The sequence below is a fragment of the Rutilus rutilus genome, assembly GCF_951802725.1.
Source record: "Rutilus rutilus genome assembly, chromosome: 6".
Taxonomy (NCBI): Eukaryota; Metazoa; Chordata; class Actinopteri; order Cypriniformes; family Leuciscidae; genus Rutilus; species Rutilus rutilus.
This window is the reverse complement of record NC_140214.1, coordinates 45,896,016-45,918,302: the sequence shown is the minus strand read 5'-3', so window position 1 is coordinate 45,918,302 and position 22,287 is coordinate 45,896,016. Positions and strand designations below refer to the sequence as shown.

The window sequence follows — 22,287 nt, the reverse complement described above, 5'->3', positions numbered from 1 at the left end:
AATTACTAACTAGATAAAAACACATAAAAATGTGAGCAATAGTGAAACCCAGAAAGTGCACTGCTATAAACACTGAAACATAAGCCCTGCTGTCTTCAGATAAATAAACTTCAGTCACACTGTAATTGCTGTACAGTATAATGATACTAACTGTAGTTTCTCCAGCTTGAATTGTGGGTTCATCAGTAGATCACTGAGGTTTTTCACTCCAGAGTCTCCTAGTTTATTCACGCTCAGGTCCAGCGCTCTCAGGTGTGACGGGTTTGATCTCAGAGCTGAAGTCACATCAGAACAACCTTCATCTGTCATATCACAGCGGATTAAACTACATTAGCAGAGAGAGAGAAGAAAATAAGACAAAAGAAAAGAAAACTCTTTATTCTGTAAAGTCACATCTTCTTCATAAGCAAATAAAACAGAGGAAGAGAGATCTTCATCTTTATTTCACCAGATCACAAAATACTAAGTTTGCACAAATACAATGTTAACGTGTTTTAGTTTAAACTGTTGAAGTGATTTCAAGCATTTTGATTCTTGTATGTGAATGTGACTGACCTCAATCTCTCCAGTTTACAGTGTGAATCCTTCAGTACGGCACATAAGTGCTTCACTCCTGAGTCTCCTAGTGTATTCCAGCTCAGGTCCAGCTCTCTCAGGTGTGACAGGTTTGATCTCAGAGCTGAAGTCAGGATGAGACTCTGTTTCTCTGTAATTCTGCATCTATTCAGACTGAAGACAGAAAGAGAAAATGACTCAGATCTATGATGACCAACTAACGTGTTCATCTTCATCCAGCAGACTTTTGCTGACAAATAAACAGGGATATCAAGGTAAAGGTCACATGGAGAAAGACTACATTTAAGATTAAAACACCATGACATTTGAAGGACAGCCACTAGATGCTGCAGCGCATCACTCACTGGCTCGTTTCCCATTTCCACATATTGTAGGTATTCATCTTTTCACAAGTTTTTTATTTAGATGTGTTTAGACATTATAAAATCATTATTATAACAATAAAAAATTATCTTTGGTCAAAGTATCTGAAGTATCATTGTTTTTTACAATACAGTCAGACCTGAACATGGTGTTATATGTGTGTAGGCCTATATGTGTGTGTTTTTGTATTCGTTCTGCATTGTGGATGTTTTATGGCGTCGCCCTTCATTTCTGTGTCTGCTCCGCATTGTAGATGATTTATCTTTGGGACAAAATATGTAACAGAGAGCAATCCTATGGATGACTTTTGGGGTCGGGGTTGTGTGTGTTTTGGGTGAGCATTCCCCAATGTGGATGTGTTAATGTGTTGTCGCTCTCTGATCATGTTCAGGTTTGGTTGCATGCATTGTTGTGAAGATAAATATCATTTTGCACATTACATTTTCAATTGTATTGACTGACTCACACATCTGCCTGCAGACACCCAGCTGTGCAGATTCATTTATAGATTTAACAACATTTAACCCAAGCCAGTGGAGACCAATCCAGCTTCTGGAGGACCAGTGTCCTGCAGTTTAGCTCCAGCCTATCCCAACACAGTTCATCAGGTACAAAAGCTGTAACTGGGGTGGTAGCCTTATATATATGTATATAAACTAATAATAAAAAGGTACTTTTAAAAGGGTAACATCCCAGTGACGTTTTTGTACCATTTTCTTCTGAGAGTGTAGCCTGGATATTTCTAGTAACCCTGAAGACTTGCTCAGCTGGTTCAGGAGTGTTTATTGGGTTGAAGCTGAACTTTGCAGGACATTGACCCTCCAGGATCAGGACACCCCTGACATAGGCCCTTCACATTAACTGAATGTGATTTATCAACACCTAGTACATCTTAAAATATAGAGCTCATGGCAAATGAAAACATCATAAAGAAAGTATTTTAGTTGTTAGAAAATACTACCAGAGCTTTGATGGACAAACATTATATGCATAAAGCAGTGGGAATAAATAATACCTTGAAAGAAATGAGCAAATCTCAGAGAAACATCAACCAATTAAGCATGTAACAATAATAACTTAAAAAGTGCTGTCTTATAATTTACAGTATTTAGAGGCTTGGTTTTAAATTGTATCACACATATGATAAACTCTGTTAAATGTAATTTGTAGATTAATGTATTCGGTTAATTATTTAAAGCATCATGATCCAGTGAATTTTGTATTATAGGCCTTAAACTGAAATATGAATAGGAACTGTACTGTTAACGTTAAAGGCTAGAATACACTGTAAATTACTGGTTATAAAAAATGTTGTTAATAGTTTACTTTAGATTATAAATGCAATCCAACTGTTACTCTCCAACCCTGATAATTGTGTCAGGTATTCAGTATCCTACAAGTTCAGCTGATTCAATTATCTTTTTTTATCTCATTCTATTTGTGTGAACTGAGTCCTCAACACTTACAGTCATGCTGTTACATTTCTATCTATTTTCACAATTATTTATTCAGGTGTCTCACACACACACACACACACACACACACACACACACACACACACACACACACACACACACACACACACACACACAAAGGTTAGACATGTTATCATGGTCATGTATATTATGTTATTTTTGATGCTCATTCATACAGTAATTATAGCCTAGAGTAAAAAAAAAAAAAAAAAAAAAAGCCTACATTTTAAGTTTAGAGATACTGAACTATTCTCATTTATCGAAGGGACACACAGGACCTACAGTGCAAAAAAAAAATCATAGGCTGCTCTTGAGTCTATAGAAATAATATGTAAAACACCAAACTCCATGTCAGCATATAGTAGCCTATGGCTTGCGATCTCTCAAGTGTCGTACATTAGAAGTGAAGCATCGCAGCAGCACTAATTGTGTTCCAGCAACATATTTCTGCATCAAATGTCAGCGAGTGGTGCAAAAGCTTATTAAAGTGGAATGTGAGTGTGCCGTACGGACTCTTATTCTGGCTGTCCTGAAGACGAAGCGGTTTGACCAATCAGATGAAAGGGCCGTTTCAGCGCCGCCCACATGTGCGAACGAAATATCAAAGCCATAAACCGATTTGTAAACCACAAACGAAAAATTTGAAATCAAGCTGGAATCTCATTTTCCGTTTATTAAAGGTCCCATGACATGAAATATTCACTTTCTGAGGTTTTTTAACATTAATATGAGTTCCCCTAGCCTGTATATGGTCCCCAAGTTTCTAGCAATTTTAATCGGTGTAAATCGAGCTTTTGCTATCTGTCTCTGCCTTTGAGAAAATGGAAGCTCAATCGGGCTGATCTTGAATCTCCTCCTTATTACGTTATAAGGAGAAATGTTACCTCCCCTTTCTCTGCTTTGCCCGCCCAGAGAATATTTCCCGCCCATGAGAAAAAGAGCTAGGAAGTAGGAAGATTTTAGTTTGTCCACGAGAGATATGGCGTCTGAGCGAGCGAAGCATAATAATTGCTCAATAATTGGATGTACAAATGAACACCGAAGCCTTTTTTAGTTCCTTCATCCAAGCCCCAGAAGAACCAGTGGATTCATTTCATTTTCTCTGGAAATAACTGGAAATAACTTGGGTTAGTACAGAGCTGGGCTTTCTGAACGTCTGAAACTAAAGCAGAGCTGCCAACTCTCACGCATTCACCGTGAGACACACGCGATTGACACTTTTCACACCACACAAACATTTTCTCACGCACAGAAGAATCGCGAAGCAAAGAGGACACGGAGATCGACAGACTAGACAGAGCAGGTTACTTTATGATATTAAAAAATCTCAGCTCTCAGGTTCTATCAATTTTATTACGAAATTCAAACAATAAATACAGTTTTGGCGCATGTAAATGTGACGTGACAGATTCCTAGCGCACATGAATCTATCATCTCTACTAGCTAATAGTAAAAAATCACGAACACTGTTGAAAGATACAGTAGGCTACAACTTACCGAAATCTATAGTCAATATTAAATTAAATTACAATAATTGAATTGAAATAATAAAAAAGCGTAGCTTACCAGAAATTGTACCATGTAAACATTGTAACATGTTGTCACTAAACCTAATAAAATTCAGTTTAGTTACTAAAAAGTTAGTAACAATCACAATACACTTATTGTGATGCAATTTTTTTTAAATATATATATTACTTTTAAGATATATGAAATATAAATTATTTAAACAAATAAATATACGTAATATCATTTTGTCGTTTCATAGATCTAATTTTAAGTATTAATGTTATTCACTAAACATGCTTATCTTCTATCTTCTTACAAGTTGCTCATGTAATATATACAAAGTAATAAATTGAGTACTAATTTGACCTTGTTGTCTCTATACTTTAAACATAGCAAGTCAGTGCAACAAAGGCAACAGTAGGTTAGCGTTAGCTACGTGATGATAACTGTAAACCATCCGAATAAAGTACCGTATCCAGACATAATATTTTAAACTAACCATTCGGAGACGTCCTGCTGGAGCAACTTCTTCATCTGTTGCTTCTCCATCTGGATCAGATTCGGGATCAAACTGAAACGCTTGAACGACTGCGTGTCTTCGTGCCATTGCAATATATCCAACGTAAACATGCATGGTACCGCAAGATGGTCAAGGCCACACCCACCCTCCACCTTGCCCCGCCTTTCTCCTCCTCATTAGCATTTAAAGCTACAGACACCGAAACGGCCCGTCTGAAGGAAGCTCATTCTGGGACTGGCTTGTAGTGGCTATAATTCTGCACCGAGGCTTAATTTTTGGAAAGAGATTTCAGATACAGTACTAGGGACCACTAAGGCCTATATTAAAGCCTACAAAAAGTAGCATGTCATGGGACCTTTAAACTAAACGAAAAAACGTATAAACGATCCGTCTTTTTTAATTTCTCGTTATTCCAGTCCAAATAGGAAATGAAATGATCAGATGATACGCGGACCGTACGGTCCTACAACCGGCTTTCTGGTGCATTACCATCAGCTTCTGCTCCTGACGGTGACATCACGTACCAATCTCAATCCTTGGGTTGACACTTGATGGAAAGATGCACACACTCTCGACACCTGGTTTTCTTATAGTTTTATATAGTTATAAACTGGTTTTGTTTTTTTGTTGCCAAATTGGTTTGAAACAGTTGTTGAAAAAACAATTGAACTGACAAATTATGCCTGCCTAATATCTGTTTGACTGACAGTTTCATTGATCACTGAGATAGCACTGACTTGGAATGAAGTTGCTTCGATATAAAAATAAAATTTAAAAAAATAGCTTAGATGTAGTAAACTACCTTTGCCATATTGACAAAAGTACTTATACAGCTGTGATAAAGTCACATTAGCTGCCACCGCTGGCGAAGCAGCACTGACACTGACACCAGCGCCGCCGCTCCCACCACGCGCATCACGCGCTGTGCGTAGGGCACCAAGTGCTGAGGGGGCACCAAAAATAGCCTAATAAAAAAAATAATTATAATGCCATATTATTTCATTAGCCTATAGAAATATTATTAGGCACATTTTAGCCATGTATATGTAACAAAAAGGGGGAACAAGATAATTTAATTGCTCTAGACTAGTCTAGAAAGTACCGCCCCCCGTTGGATGGTCCGTGCCGATTGTTCGCGCGGGCGCCTTTGCGAATGCGAAGGACGCGTCCGCGCAGGCGCCTGACTGAGTTTGACAGACATTAGGCAACTTTTTTGGAAATGGCCCCGAAAAGACAGCAGGAGTCAGGATCTGAGAAAAGAAAGAAAAAGAAACTGCGAGATGATGCCCGTGTATCACTTGCAGGTAAGTCCATGTTTAATCATTCTTAAATACGGGAAATGTGCTGCATGGTGCTGCTGCTAATCGTAATGCGCCTCGAACTTGCTGACGTTAATGTTAGCAAACTATGTTATTATAACTTCGGTGCAAGCTACATTGAGATTTTACTGTTAAACATTACCTATTTTACAAATAACTGATGCCAGCTAGCTGTTACTTTCTTTACTATCTTTCTTTAGATATTGAGCAGTAGTTTATGGTTTATTTTGACGTGACGGTGGTTAATACTTTCTCAGTAACAGTTAACGTTAGCAGTCAGTGCAGTGCACATGGTAGGCTAACAATTCCTGTTAAATATATATATATATATATATATATATATATATATATATATATATATATATATATATATATAAAATATAAAATGTCATTATGAATGATATAAAGCAAACATTACTGTTTAATTGTGTGCATTATTGCACCTTATTCTATTATGCTTTTATATTAAATTAGATTAGATTTATCAAATAGTTGATAAATAAGGAATAAAGGGGGAAAACTCCTTGGCTGCCATGCTTTCAGTTTTAAATGTTTATAATTTTTTCCGGTATAAGATTATTTGTTTGAATATTTTGTCTAATAAATGTAATTTATTCAAATTTATTTATTTATTTGCTATTCTGTTTACTGAAGAAAAGTTTGCACTTTCAAATGTGTAGTGTGTGTTGGCTATTCTACATAATACAAAGTCAGCAAAGCTGTGAAGATTTTACTTTCTCTTTTTAGTGTTCTTAAGTTTTATACTGTGATGCTGTTTTTGTGTTATTATTGGTATTGAGTTATATGTTGGGTAATAAAAAGTTAAACTGGCAAAAACAAACTTTTTTTTTTTTTTCGGGGTCAGGGTGGGGGGCATCATAAAGGAATCATGCTTAGGGCACCAAAATGGCTAGCAGCGGCACTGACTGACACACACACACCTCATTCATCCATGTCTCGTTCCTCCCTCTCATTGTCGCTATCATAGGAGCGCGTGCACACGCGATGCTGATCGCACATGGACATTCATCCATCTCTCCACTCTCCCTTCCATATCCATTTCCCGGTCATTTCACCCACTTATACTGTACTGTCTTGTCGTTTCGTCCTCGTGTTGTGTGTCTGTGAGGGCGTAGTCAGTCTTCCAGTGGGACTCGACGCCCGTGAAGAGACGACTCAACGCCAGCGATGTTATGCCCTAAATTAATACATGATTAACTAATTTTATTTTTCTATGTACATTTCTGAAATGCACTTTCTGTAAAGCTGCTTTGAAACAATATGTATTGTGAAAAGCGCTATACAAATAAATTTGAATTGAATTGAAAGACCGATCAAGCGGCGGCCGCTGATGACATCACGGCCGGGTCGCGCTGGCGCATCGCAACCGGAAGCTGACGAAACCATTAGGCTTGTTTGAGATGAGCAAAATCTGCGCAGAATCGATCACCGGTGATCAGCGCGAGACGCATGCCGGTTAGAAATGTGTCCGAGCGCGGTCCGCCTTGCTCTGATGTCATGCTCTCGCGACCGCAAGTCGCACGTGTCGGATTCTGCAGTCGCGTGCAGTTGCTCTCCACCGACTGCGCTGATCAAAAGCATGATGGGAAACGACTTGCTGACGACACAGTTTAATGTTCATTGGTTTAAACAACTGTGATGTATTGTTCTCTTTTAAAATGTTTGATTTTAAAACTCTGATATGTTTTATGTGTATACGTTATGTGTGAAATATTCCCAAACTATCTGACAGTGCGATCTAATATCTATGGGTTATGCAGTGTAATTTTTATAAAATAAAAATAACCCCCCCCACATGTATTAAAGAAAAAAAGATTGATAAACGTATTTGGAATGGAATTAAATAAATATGCTACTTTGGGTGTCTTGTTCATTATATTTATTTTCATATAAAAATAACAGAACTTAAATTCCATCCAGTTTATTAGCAACACTGTGATATCCATCTTTGATCTCACAGGTGTCAGATCCACTACGAGAAGAGAGATCTGTCCGTCTTGCCTGCGCTTTTTTCACTCCTCCTCTCACTGCAGCGCCTACTCTCGACTACATTACAGGCGAGGCAAGCGCATCTCAAACAAGCCTAATGTCTAGTGTGAATAGGTGTTCGTGTGTGTATTTAAATGCAAGATTATGTGTTGTGTACTATGTGTGAATGGATTATGTGTTTATTATTAATATATATATATATATATATATATATATATATATATATAAATATAATATAATATATATAAAAATGGATTATTATTGATTATCAAATAGATGAAATATTTGTATGTGTATTAAATGTAATATGTACCCATGGCCGCGGGAACTAGGGCTGCTGACAGCACGAGAATTTAAAATGATATGACTTGAAATAAAGTTTTTGTTTTTCAAAAGGTTTTTAATTTTCCACCTTTATTCATAAAATTGTTCAAAATATAATTTAGTTTTTATATGATGTCAAATCTGCAGAGTGTGGAACTGAGAAAAAAATCTGGCAAATAGATGTTTTAGTAATGAAAATTTTATACATAAAACAATCTTGAGCTCAAACTTGACTTTTGACCACTATTGTAAAGTTACTGTACTCTGCCTTTGTATTGTCAGCAAAAAGTGAGAATTCATGCCAAGGCAAAAGGCAGTAACTTCCACATTATTAATATTTGGTAGCTGATCAGCATTAACAAAATCATTATAGTAATACCTGTGTAAAATCTAGTGATCATGGCATTTATTTTGTATGATTTACAATTATTTATAGCCATCTACTTATTGCTATCCTGGGCTTTGGTTGCATTCTGATGGCATTATTAATACATTTGACATGACAAAATACCTCCATAGATATATTAGTCCAGCATTGGCTCGACCGTGTTCAGGGCGGTGCTGAAGGCGCCGGCGAAGTTTTGGCACTCTGCCAGCTAGATGCATGAGTGTTTCAACCAGGTCCAGTACCCGAACTGGGTGAGGCGGGGCTTTAGTTCTTGGTTGTATTCATCTGTTACGGCATGTGTAACATTTTTCTGTCAACTCTGCATAATCCTTCGCGATCGATATCGCACGTTTGTCGATGGAGCGGGTTCAGACCATAATAAATATTCTGACCGCATTTGTGCAGGACAAAGCTCTGAGGACATCAGAAGTTACAGGGACTGATGGCAGCTGTACAAAGTACACAGGCTACACCGTAATTTTAATTTTAATGGACAGTAAAACAAAGGCAGATAACCGCACAATCTGGTAGGTAGCATTATTTGATATAACACCGGCACAGTAACGTCATATTGACGCGCGGATAAACAAAGGCAGAGTACCGTAACTCAATTTGAGCGTTCCAAAACACAGCCAACGAGCGGTAACTGGTGTTACGGTGTTCTGCCTTGGTTTCTCATGGGCTTTTGGAAGTTACTGTTAAGACAACTCATTATTTTATCGAAAAAACAACGGAATTGATTCAAGATACTCATCCACATGATAAAGGAGGTCTTGAATGTGCCAAAAATATAAATAACTCATTTTCGACCAAAAACAAAGTTACGGTCTTTTGCCTTTGCACGGCAGAAATGTGGTTTTGTGATATTGAGAAATAAATATATTTCAAAAGTCGATCTGACGTAAATGACGTGACGTGACGTGACCAGAGGTGGGTAGTAACGAAGTACATTTACTTCGTTACATTTACTTGAGTATTTTTTGGGGAAAATTGTACTTTTAAGAGTAGATTTGAATGTGGGTACTTTTACTTTTACTCGAGTACATTTCTAATGAAAAAACTGTACTTTTACTTCGTTACGTTGGGCGACGTTCCTCTCGTTACTTTATTTTAATGCAATATGTGTTGTTAAATGCGTAAGTGCGATGTATCTTTTTTCTGGGCTTGAGCGATGCTCAGTTCACAAATGAATCACTCTTTTGAGTCGATTCTGTTCAAAGACTTCATCAAACAAGTTGGCAGATCTGTCTAAATCGGTTCGGGAATCAGTTTGAATGAACTGTTCAGTTCCTGCACGCACTGAATCGTCTGAAGCGATTTCAATTCACACTCGACTCGGAGTCGTAACAGGAAGATTTAAGGTCATCAAGAGCGTTGGATGAAGTGGACCTACAGTACAGTCAAGTGAGAGCAAATCTGCAAATGCATCATATATTTGCCAGCGATGAAGATCTTTATTAGTTGAACATCTTCGTAAGCTGTCTGTGAATGAATGATTCCACAGGACGATATATTCGATTTCATTTCACTCAGGTAAATACATTTTACAACCAAACAGATTATTACGCCATGATAGCACTAGGCTAGCACTAGGCTACTAGCACTAGGCTACTAGATAGTATGTAGCCGTCACCGTCATCGACAGACACCTTTGGTTGACGCTCGCGGACATGAGTGAGTCAGAGCGCGCTGTGTTTCTGAACGCACCACTCTCGCCCACCGGCCTCTTTGGCCCTGCGGTCAGCGGAATTGTGGATCGGTTCTCTGAAGTACAGAAGGCGTCGCAGGCGATGGACCTCTTCCTGCCCCGCCGTTCGAGCTCAGCCACAGGCCGCCCTCAAACTCAGCCTCCTGTGCGCAGCTCTAACCAGCGCTCTTCCAGGCCCCCCAGCGCTTCGCAGCGACGCAAGGGCAATCGCCCCAGGTCGCGCTCGACCAGCAAGTGTGTCCGCCGCGACACACTTGCATCTAAAAGAGCGCGAGGCGTTGTTTCAAATGCCTCGCACATCCTGTGGCTCGTGCAGAGCCGCGCTCAGCGACGGAGACCGCCACGTGCTGTGCGCTCTCTGCCTGGGCTTTGACCACGCTGTTCGCGCTCTCTCCGAGGGCGGCTGCGAACAGTGTGAGGAGTTACCGATGTCGACCCTACGGGCTCGACTCGATAAGTTTGAAGAAACTCCACCTTCTCCGGCCGCTTCTTCCGGGCCACGAAAGAAGAAACGTCGCTCTCAAAGGCCGCCGGAACTGGACGCTACAGCTGAGTGCTTGCCGGATCCTCTCCCGCGAGCCTCGCTCTCTCCTTCCCCCCCACCCTTCACCGACGCGCAGCGGCCGGCCACTGCCCGCACTGCCGTCGCCCTGGGGGATGATGCAGATGATGCCGCTGACAGCTGCTCTCTGCTCGCGTCTGACAGCGAGGAGTGGTCGGGCTCTCACCGCTCCGCCCCCTCGACTCTGGAGTCTTCTCGAACCCGCGCTAGTGTTGACGCAGAGCTTCTCCGCCTCCTCACTTTAGCGGTCGAGAGAATGGGACTGGATTGGTCCCCACCTAAGGAGCCGGAGCCCAATCGCCTTGACGGGTTTTTTCTGCCTAGCCGCCGCCCTGCGCCTGCCTCTAGGTCAGCACCCTTCCTGCCTGAGCTCCACGCCGAACTCTCTAAGTCCTGGAACGCTCCGTTCTCCACCAGACTCCGCCCGCCAGTCTCCTCGGCTCTCTCCCAGGTGGACGGAGCCGCCGAGAACGGCTATAACGGCATCCCCGCCGTTGAGGATGCTGTGGCAACGCACCTTTGCCCGCCGTCTGCTAGATGGCGCTCAAAGTCTGCCCTGCCGTCTAAAGCCTGCAGGACCACCTCAGCTCTCGCCGGCCACGCTTTCGCCGCCTCCGGCCAGGCTGCTTCCGCCCTGCACTCAATGGCCATTCTTCAGATCCTTCAAGCCGACCTCCTCCGTGAACTGGACGAGAAGGGCTCGGATCAGTCTGCCTTAACCGATCTGCGCAGCGCTACGGATCTCGCGCTGCGCGCTACCAAGACCGCTGCTCAAGCCATCGGCAGATCCATGGCCGCGCTCACCGTCATCGACAGACACCTTTGGTTGACGCTCGCGGACATGAGTGAGTCAGAGCGCGCTGTGTTTCTGAACGCACCACTCTCGCCCACCGGCCTCTTTGGCCCTGCGGTCAGCGGAATTGTGGATCGGTTCTCTGAAGTACAGAAGGCGTCGCAGGCGATGGACCTCTTCCTGCCCCGCCGTTCGAGCTCAGCCACAGGCCGCCCTCAAACTCAGCCTCCTGTGCGCAGCTCTAACCAGCGCTCTTCCAGGCCCCCCAGCGCTTCGCAGCGACGCAAGGGCAATCGCCCCAGGTCGCGCTCGACCAGCCGTCACAGACCGCCGCCCCCACGGGGCCCGCGGCCCAAGATCGCGTTGAAGCCCGAGCCCGCGAAGTCCTCCTAGCATCCGCAAGGAGGAAAAGATGGTTGAGTCCCGCTACGGCCGGACCGCCATCAAAACGCACAGCTCTGTCAGTCCCCTATGTTCAGGCTACTGCAGCAGCACACACCGCAGCCAACGAGCCAGTATTAACACTCGCTCGCCTGCACACAAACGCCGTTTTCACGGCGACCCAGATAAATCTCAAAAAGAGTATAAGTGCTTTAAGTGTAGAAAATGTGCCCACACCCATGTGCTCACTGCTTCACACAAGTACAATCCCCATGGTAACGCGCCCAGAGCGCTCTCTCATAAAGCGGCCTCACACCGCTCGAGTACTAAATGTAGTAAATGTGCCCACACTTCCGTGCTCACAACTACTCGCTGCTCGCTCTGTCACTCAGTTACCTCAAATTGCTACGGCTCAAGCCGCAGGGGTATTAAGTGTAGAAAAAGTGCCCACTCCCGTGTGCTCACTGCCTCACACAGACCAGGTTCCCATGGCAACGCGTCCAGAGCGCTATCTCTTAAAGCGGAAACTTTCCGCTCGAGCATCAAGTGTAGGAAATGTGCCCACAGCCCTGTGCTCACACCTGCCCACTGCCCGCTCTGCCAGACAGGTTGCAAACCTCATAAAGCCCCCAAACACTGGCCGTGTCATAAGTGCAAATCCCGCGCCAGCTCACGAGCACGCGCGCCCACTTTCAGACACCATAATCCCCACGCCGCTCTCGCGCCTGGGTTATTTGACAGCAGTTCACGCTCCATCGCCCGAGATCGAGCTACTAAATTCTGCACAGTCGGCCAGCCCTGTTCTTCTGCCCTCGTGTCCGAGCATCGGCGGCGCGCGCGCCGCCCCATCTTCTCTGATACGGGTTCCCCATCCCGCGCAACGCGGCGATCTGAACCCAGAGACCATTCGACCCCTAGCTATGCATGCAAAAGCATGGGAGGCTATTCAGGGCGCGTCAGAATGGGTGCTCAACACCATAAGACACGGTTATTCGCTCCAATTTGCTCGTCGCCCTCCGCGCTTTCTAGCGCAGACGGAAACGAAAGTGAGTTTGGAAACAGCACATCTGCTTCAAGCAGAAATAACAAAGCTGCTGCGAAAAGGGGCCATAGAACAGGTGCATCCTTCCCTGAGCGAGTCAGGCTTTTACAGCCGTTACTTCCTCGTTCCCAAGAAGGACGGAGCATTAAGACCTATTTTAGATCTGAGACATCTGAACAAGGCTCTCATGAGACGGCCGTTCAGGATGATTACAACCAGACAGATCCTCGTGCAAATTCGCCCAGGAGACTGGTTTATCTCTCTCGATCTGAAAGACGCGTATTTCCAGATCCAGATAACTCCCCGTCACAGGCCATTTTTGAGATTCGCCTTCGACGGTCGAGCTTATCAATACACAGTCCTGCCGTTCGGCCTGTCTTTAGCACCCCGTACATTTACGAAATGCATGGACACGGCTCTCGCTCCCCTGAGGAGTCAGGGAATGCGAATTCTGAACTACTTGGACGATTGGCTCGTTCTAGCGCAGTCAGAGACAGAACTTGTGTCTCACAGAACAGCGCTACTCGACCACCTGGAGGGTCTGGGTCTAGCGGTCAACTGGACCAAGAGCTCGCTCTCGCCCCGGCAGTCGATTTCCTTTCTCGGAATAGAACTGGACTCGGTGGCGATGACGGCCAGATTGTCGGAGCAGCGCGCGCGCCGCATCCAGCGCCTCGCGGCATCCTTCAAAGAAGGCAACCGGGTTCCCCTGAAGGCATTTCAGCGCATTCTGGGGCATATGGCCTCAGCTGCAGCAGTGCTTCAGCTGGGTTTACTGCGCATGCGCCCGCTTCAACGCTGGCTGAGAACGCGCGTATCCCATCGAGCCTGGGCGACCGGCGGCTCGCTAATCAGAGTGACTCAGGTCTGTGTCTCAGCCCTGCAGCCCTGGCTAGCAGCCGAATGGTATCACACGGGAGTGAATATGGGAGTGGTTTCACACCGGAAAGTTGTCTCAACAGACGCGTCCAACCTAGGTTGGGGAGCGCTCTTCGAAGGCAGACCGGTCTTTGGCCACTGGTCAGACCAGGAGAATCTCCTACACATAAACTGTCTAGAGATGCTCGCGGTCGAGAAAGCGCTCATGCACTTCCTCCCTTTCCTCCATGGTCACCATGTTCTAGTCCGCACGGACAACACTTCAGTAGTGGCCTATGTGAACCGCCAGGGCGGTGTCAGATCAAAGCAACTCTGCGCCCTGACGGAACGCCTCCTCGTATGGGCTCAGCACTCTCTGCGCTCTCTGAGAGCATCGCATGTGCCTGGCCATCTGAACGAGGGCCCCGACAGACTGTCCAGGGACAACGTTCCCCCTGGGGAGTGGTCTCTACACCCCCAAACAGTCCAGTCGCTGTGGCGCCGCTTTGGCAGAGCGAAAGTCGACCTCTTTGCGTCAAAAGACAACGCACACTGCCCAGCGTTCTTTTCGAAGAGCGAGGACGCGCTGGCCCAGCCTTGGCCCAGCGGCCCGCTATATGCGTTTCCACCAGTCTCTCTGCTGCCTCAGGTCATCGAGAGAGTCAGGGAAGCGCGCCACACAGTGCTCCTCATAGCCCCGTTCTGGGAGAACCAAGCTTGGTTCCCGGAACTCATACAATTGGAAGACTCAGCCCCTTGGCCGATTCCGGTGCGGAGAGACCTTCTCTCTCAAGCCCGCGGCTCGATTTGGCATCCCCACCCAGAGCACTGGTCTCTGCATGCGTGGAGCCTCAACAATTACATGCTGATCTACCAGAAGGGGTGATGAACACGATCATACAATCTAGAGCCCCCTCCACGAGGCGGCTCTACACGTCTAAATGGTCTGTGTTTAACAAATGGTGCACTACCAGAGGGCTCAATCCACAGACATGTGGGGTCTCGCAAGTATTGTGCTTCCTTCAAGAGCTACTGGACGCGGGCAGGTCCCCCTCCACGCTCAAAGTCTATGTCGCGGCCATTTCAGCGCTCTCTGTTTCAGAGCCGGGCCGCGCATTAGGAAGGAACGAGTTTGTCATCCGCTTCCTTAGAGGAGCGAGGAGGATGAACCCCCCGCGACCCCCTTCGGTTCCTATGTGGGATCTTTCACTGGTCCTAGACGCACTGAAAGCACATCCCTTTGAACCCTTAGAAACTGTGGACATGAAATACCTCACGCTCAAAACCGTTTTTCTGATAGCACTGTCTTCAGTAAAACGTGTGGGAGACCTTCACGCGTTATCCACTAACGCTGCGTGCCTCGAGTTCGGACCCAATGACTCTAAAGTTATTCTCAGACCGAGGCATGGTACGTCCTAAAAATTTTGGGCACTCCCTTCAGAGCGCAGGTCATTTCCCTTTCAGCCCTGCCGAATACTGGCTGCGAGGCAGATAGTCACCTCCTCTGCCCAGTTAGGGCGCTGAGAAGCTATATTTCGCGCTCCGCCGCCTTCAGGCGTTCAGAGCAGCTTTTTGTTTCGTTTGGTGGGCGCACCAAGGGTCTCGCCGCCTCGAAACACACCCTGTCCAGATGGATAGTCGATGCTATCGCAGCTGCTTACGCATCTAAAAACCTGCAGTGCCCTTTGGGCATTCGGGCACACTCCACCAGAGGCATGGCCTCATCGTGGGCGTGGTCCAGTGGGATTCCCATTCATGACATTTGTGCAGCGGCAGGCTGGGCCTCCCCCTCCACATTTGTTAGGTTTTACAACCTGGAAGTTCCCGCTTTGCAGGCCAAAGTGCTATCAGTCTAAGTCTCGCGTAAGCCAGCCCACTGTCTGTGCGCGGGCTACGCTGCTGATTTAGCTCTACTGGTTGAGCTACACTATATGGAAGTGTTAGTTGGACCGGCTGTGCCGCTCCCTGCCCCATATTATGTGCTTGTGTACTGTGGTATCTTGGCCGCCCAGCTCCGCTTCGCGTTCCCTGGGCTCCCCATGGGATTCATTCAGGATGCTGGGCGCGCGCACGGCGTTGACAAAGGTGTTCCCGCAGCGTAAGCTAGCTTACGCAATACGAGAGAACCTCTCGTAAGAGAACGTACTCGGTTACTAAACGTAACCTCTGTTCTCTCTAGAGAGGGAACGAGTATTGCGTAACCCGCCGTGCTCTCGCCACGAGCTCATTTCGCTTCATGCGACAGAAACCAGCGAAGCAGCCTCTGTTCCTTGCTTATATACGCTAAGCCACACCCCTAATGACGGGCTGTGACGCACTAAGCGCGCCAAGCGCGCTCATTGGACGTGACGTCACGCGCAAGGCTCAGCCATAGGCTGCTGCAGTTGCCGCAGAGCAGCCAATGGGCACGCGATTCGCTTGCCCTAGGTCTGCAGGCTGCCGCACTGCGTTGACAAGTTTTTAAAAAATTAGGATAATTTTTGGCTTCAGTATCTCGAGAAAGGAGACTTTCCCGCAGCGTAAGCTAGCTTACGCAATACTCGTTCCCTCTCTAGAGAGAACAGAGGTTACGTTTAGTAACCGAGTACGTTTTTTTGTAGTAACTATGGTTTTTTTGTAGTTACCATGGTTTAACTATGGTTTTTGCAGTAAAACCATAGTAACTACAAAATGAACCATAGTTTAACTATGGTTCATGCAGTAAAACCATAGTAACTGCAAATTAACCATGGTTTTACTACAATAACCGTGGTTTAACCATGGTTTTTTTATAGTTACCATGGTTTAACTATGGTTTTTGTAGTAAAACCATAGTAACTACAAAATGAACCATAGTTAACTATGGTTTTTCCAGTCAAACCATAGTAACTATAAATGAACCATGGTTTTACTACAATAACCTTGGTTTAACCATGGTTTTTGTAGTAAAACCATAGTAACCATAAAATGAGCCATGGTTTTTATAGTAAAGCCATAGTAACTACAAAATGAACCATGGTTTTCAGTGTACTGGTTTTTTTTTTTTTTTTTTTTTTTTTGCATGTTTTTGTTCAGTCCAATGTAAATATATCTGCTGTGCATATGTTGCACTGACTTGTTTGGTAAAAAAAAAAAAAAAAAAACCTTCAACAGCATACGTGTATATGCAAATATTTTTGTGAACAATCTGAAGAATTTTCTACAATTTGAACTATTTTAGTATTATGGCAAAGCGTACTAAAGTGATTTTATGCCCACCAGTAGTTGGTTAGACAAAAATCTGGTGATATGAATGAATGCAGTGTGTGTGCCATTTTGTGATGAAGTGTGCAACCACTACTATGTAGTTTTGGTTGCAGTGCTTCATTTTGCATGATATATTCGGTATTTTGCAGTTTGGGTGTGTGGTTTTGTAAATTGTGTTAAGTATTTTAATAAAACCAGGAAAAAAATAGTTTGCAAAATTGTGTGTTAGCAATTGGAAAATTTTTTAATTGTTCTCACGTCAAGGGTGCAGTGATAGGTCAAATTACTGTTTCATTCATGATTGGTTGATGCATTGAGTATGTGGGATAGCAACAAGACGCTGGTTGGTCAAAATCACTTCAGCCAAGGAATTTTCCGAACTGACAGCTGGAAGCTATCGTTACACGACAGCAGCGCCGTCGAGTTTGTTGGTTTATTTGAAATATTTAACTTGAAGAAGATGAAATTTAAAGGTGAGTTCTGATAATTTACATTTATATGTAGTTCACAAGTCGAAAATATAAATGTTATAGCCACTTGACGTTAATTTAGCGAGTTAAACTAGCTTTGCACCGAATGCTTTTTAGCCATGTTTGACTTGTAAGTTATAAGTTACACTCTTTAATCTTTGACTAGTATTAAGTCATTGCGTGTACACATATGGCGTTTGTTTTCCATTATCCACTATAACTGTTAAATGTTAACTTTGCTATTAGGCAACATAAAACTGATTGCCCAAGGTCGCTGCAGCCGTTACTGCATTTTCAAATAGATGGAGAGCGGGAACTTCGGAGCACGAGCACCACAACAACCATGGCTTCGCCCTCGCTTCACAGAGGCCGGACCCGAATTATAAGATGAAGAGAAGAGGAAATTCAAACGTGGGTTTTATGTTTAACCAAATAACAAATGTATAAAGCGTTACAACTTAACATGACAATAACGAGTGTAAATTGTGTAGGTACGAATCGAGTCGGTGATATTAACCGTCTGCAAATATATTTTAAAGCAATTGAGTTTCTGTGTCGTGAGTACACATTTAATAGGTAATTATTGTAAATGAATGCTTAACCAGAGGTTCCATGCTGGTGTACTTTACATTAGTCCACAATACTGTATGCAGTTGAACGTGACTGAACACCACTGAACAGTGCACAGATAAAATAGTTGATCACTCGTTCTCTGTGTTTAAATGATTGCGATTAACTTACCTGATTCTGCCCTAAGTCATATACAGGTCATTCATTTTAACAGAGAACTTTGTTGAAACTCAGCAAATATGTTTTTGATTTTTAGATCATGAAGATGATGGGGTAAACTACCAGTGCTGGTCTCACTGATCATCACACATCTGGAAGTCTTCCTGCATCCTTAGCTGTGAGGCAAGTATCAGTACAATGAGTTATTTGAGTTTCTTAAAGGGATACTCCACTTTTTTTGGAAATAGGCTCATTTTACAACTCCCCAGAGTTAAACAGTTGAGCTTTATTGTTTTCGAATCCATTCAGCCGATCTCCGGGTCTGGTGGTACCACTTTTAGCATAGCTTAGCATAGATCATTGAATCGGACAGGACTATTAGCATCTCTCTTAAAAAAATGAACAAACAGGGCTCGAAATTAACTTTTTTACTTGGTAGCACTGGTGCTCCCAACTTCAAAAAGTTAGGAGCACCAGCAAAAATTTAGGAGCACCCACCAAAAATTAAGGAGCACCACAACTACAAATTATATATTAACAAATTTTATTTCATCCTGTGGCCAAGATTTGAAATTTGGTCTTCTGGCTCTATATCATCTCACCCCGATGATATTGGCACATGATTTGTCATTTGACATAAATTTAGTGAAGGCAAGCTCTTATTTGGCGATGGTGTATGCGGTGTTATATTCATAGACAGTATGGTTATATTTGACGTATCCTGCCGATTAAAAGCCTTAATAATTGAACCTGATTTGTTTGCCACACACCTGTCCCTGCATTTTTTGCTTGGCACTTGGCACTCTATTGCTATTAATATGCTGTATTAATCTTTGTTAATCTTAGTTAATAAAAATACAGCTGTTCATTGTACATTAATGTTACTTCACAGTGCATTAACTATGTATAAAAAATAAATAAAAAACAAATCAATAATGTATAGGCTATTAGTAGCCCAAATGTTGAAATTAACATTAACAATGGTTAACAAATTAACAAAGTGCAGTTTTTTTAATAGTACAACTGTGTTAACTAGAATTTAATAAGTGGAACATTATTGTAAAGTGGTACCGATTTGTTATACACCGATTCAGACGTCTCACATTAAAGTGAATCGGTTCAAATGAGTCATTAGTTCGCGAATCGGAGTGTCATTAGTGGAAGTGTAGCATACGGCAAGCGTTGTGTGATTATCCCGGTAGTTTATTTTTTAGCACAATTCACACTCCACAGTAATTTAGGAGAAAAAAAATCTCCGAATGCTCCACGTGAAACTTCGGTCTTCCGCCCTTCTTCTATCGTGTCAAATGATTTTGATTAATATGCGCGAGGGAGAGAGAGCAAGACAGCGCTCGTGTTGTTTGAAGACGTGAGAGTGCGCGCACGCGGCCGGGGCTTTCTCTCGTCAAGCGCAGCAGTCACTCACGCACCGATCAAAGGCTTTGGCGGCCGCCAAAAAAAATCAATGCAGCAAAAACCCCGGGACTGGTTATATAAAGTTGGATAGAATGACGGTCCGGCCATCGCGTATCAGCGCACATAAGGTACACACTGTGAAGTAATTTGCAAACGTTTTTTAGAGAAATGAAAACAGGTCGCACCACAACCATTATTTGCACTCGCACAAATGCTCCCAAATATATTTTTAGGTCGCACAGATTAAATTTCAGGAGCATATGCAACCAAAATGGTCGCAATTTCGAGCCTTGACAAAGAGTTCATATCATTACGCCTGCTGGACTCATGGTACGGCAGCAAAGTTTCTTGATTATTACGCAGGAATGAGAGTATAGTTCCTAGCCATATCAGCCAAGAAAATCGCAACTTTACATTTTCCGTCCGTCTTAGTACACGATGTAACTACAGAAGAGTCAAGTTTTAAATAGGCTTAATATCAAAACTCTTTGTTCATTTTTTTAAGAGAGATGCTAATGGTCTTGTCCGATTCAATGATCTATGCTAAGCTATGCTAAAAATGGTGCCGCCAGACCCGGAGATCAGCTGAATGGATTCGAAAACTGTAAAACTCAACTGTGTAACTCTGGGGGAGTTGTAAAATTAGCCTATTTCCCAAAAAAGTGGAGTATCCCTTTAATCTTATGATATTCTTTTTTCTGGTGAGGTTGAATTTTTAGTCCTAAGAGTTTGTTTGCCATAATGACAGAGTGATGTCAATCTTGATAAAGTGCCTGCTGGGATTACTACACTAGCTTTAACATATAATTTGAACATACATTTGAACGTTTATATGTTTTTAAAATTACAATTAAAATTTATTACAGAAATTAGATGTTTAACATGTTCAAGTTAGGGATATTTTGAATCCATTCGCGCGTCCAGAGAAAAATTGACGTGCGTAAAAAGCAAAAGTTTGAAGCGAAATCGACGCGCGTCTGAGGCAAAATCCGTTTGTTTGTTTGCACGATGCTGATGTTGATCGAGCATTTACTGCATCGGAGCGAGGATCACCCTTCAGATAGTGTGTGTGTAAGATGTTTACACTTGCACTTTTCTTATATTTCAAGACGCAAGTATTTTACATTTTGGGAATGTAATAAATATTGACATGACAATCAATTTGAAACCCCAGTTGCATATTTGTTTTCAGAATGGGATTTTTCCTGTTAACAGGATTTCCTGTTTGTCTGACTTCCTTTTCTGACCTTATAACTTACTTACCTCAAGTTGCCTTTTGGGACATACATGCATACATAGGCTACGTACATAACATATTATTACTTGCCTGTTGAGAGAAGTTTATTTCAGCATCATATAAAATAAACAAAAATGATAATAATAATATTAAAGAAAACACAGCTCTGGTATCGGAATAGTATCGGTATCGGCCGATATCCAAATTCAGATATCGGGATCGGATCGGAAGTGAAAAAATGTGGATCGGTGCATCCCTATATGAGACTTGTACTTTTTGTTCTGTTTAACCTTTCAAGAGTATAAGTAAAAGAAAATACACTCAGCTGATCATATAATGTACATTCTTTCTGCTTGGCTTTTGGAGCCCTAATAATTTATGGGTTATTTATGAAAACACTGGCTGAATGGACATTATTGCACTTGGACATTATTACTCGGCTACTCAATAGTACAGTTGAGTATTCCGGCAAGCCGTGTGTTAATGTGGTGTGTATTCTTCTCATTTTAGCTCCTGTGTCCATTTGGGCTGAAGGTCAAGACAGAACCAAACCAAAGCTGGACTGTAACCTACTGGCCTATATGACAGACTTCATACTGACAACTACTGGCATGGATGCTGCATCACATGTTATTGAACAAAAACTTCTTCACCTAGAATTTTCATCCCCCTTGAGGAGACTCCATGTCTTCATCTCTTGAGGAGACTCCATGTCTTCATCTCTTGAGGAGACTCCATGTCTTCATCTCTCGAGGAGACTCCATGTCTTCATCTCTTGAGGAGACTTTATGTCTTCATCTCTTGAGGAGACTCCATGTCTTCATCTCTTGAGGAGACTCCATGTCTTCATCTCTTGAGGAGACTCCATGTCTTCATCTCTTGAGGAGACTCCATGTCTTCATCTCTTCAGGAGACTCCATGTCTTCATCTCTTGAGGAGACTCCATGTCTTCATCTCTTGAGGAGACTCCATGTCTTCATCCCTTGAGGAGACTCCATGTCTTCATCTCTTCAGGAGACTCCATGTCTTCATCCCTTGAGGAGACTCCATGTCTTCATCTCTTCAGGAGACTCCATGTCTTCATCTCTTGAGGAGACTCCATGTCTTCATCCCTTGAGGAGACTCCATGTCTTCATCTCTTCAGGAGACTCCATGTCTTCATCTCTTCAGGAGACTCCATGTCTTCATCTCTTGAGGAGACTCCATGTCTTCATCCCTTGAGGAGACTCCATGTCTTCATCTCTTCAGGAGACTCCATGTCTTCATCTCTTGAGGAGACTCCATGTCTTCATCTCTTGAGGAGACTCCATGTCTTCATCTCTTGAGGAGACTCCATGTCTTCATCCCTTGAGGAGACTCCATGTCTTCATCTCTTCAGGAGA

At 43.3% G+C, this 22,287-nt stretch overlaps 1 protein-coding gene across 1 annotated transcript in view; it reads right to left on the bottom strand.

Annotated features, from left to right (window-relative positions):
• Nucleotides 1-22,287, bottom strand: part of LOC311292522 (NACHT, LRR and PYD domains-containing protein 12-like) — a 105,474-nt gene that overhangs the window by 4,676 nt on the left and 78,511 nt on the right. Inside the window, exons 15-16 of the mRNA XM_084412234.1 lie at nucleotides 556-729; nucleotides 152-325 (exon numbers count right to left, since the gene is read on the bottom strand). Of these exons, the coding sequence (XP_084268360.1) occupies nucleotides 152-325; nucleotides 556-729 (348 nt within the window). The remainder of the gene's footprint in view (nucleotides 1-151; nucleotides 326-555; nucleotides 730-22,287) is intronic.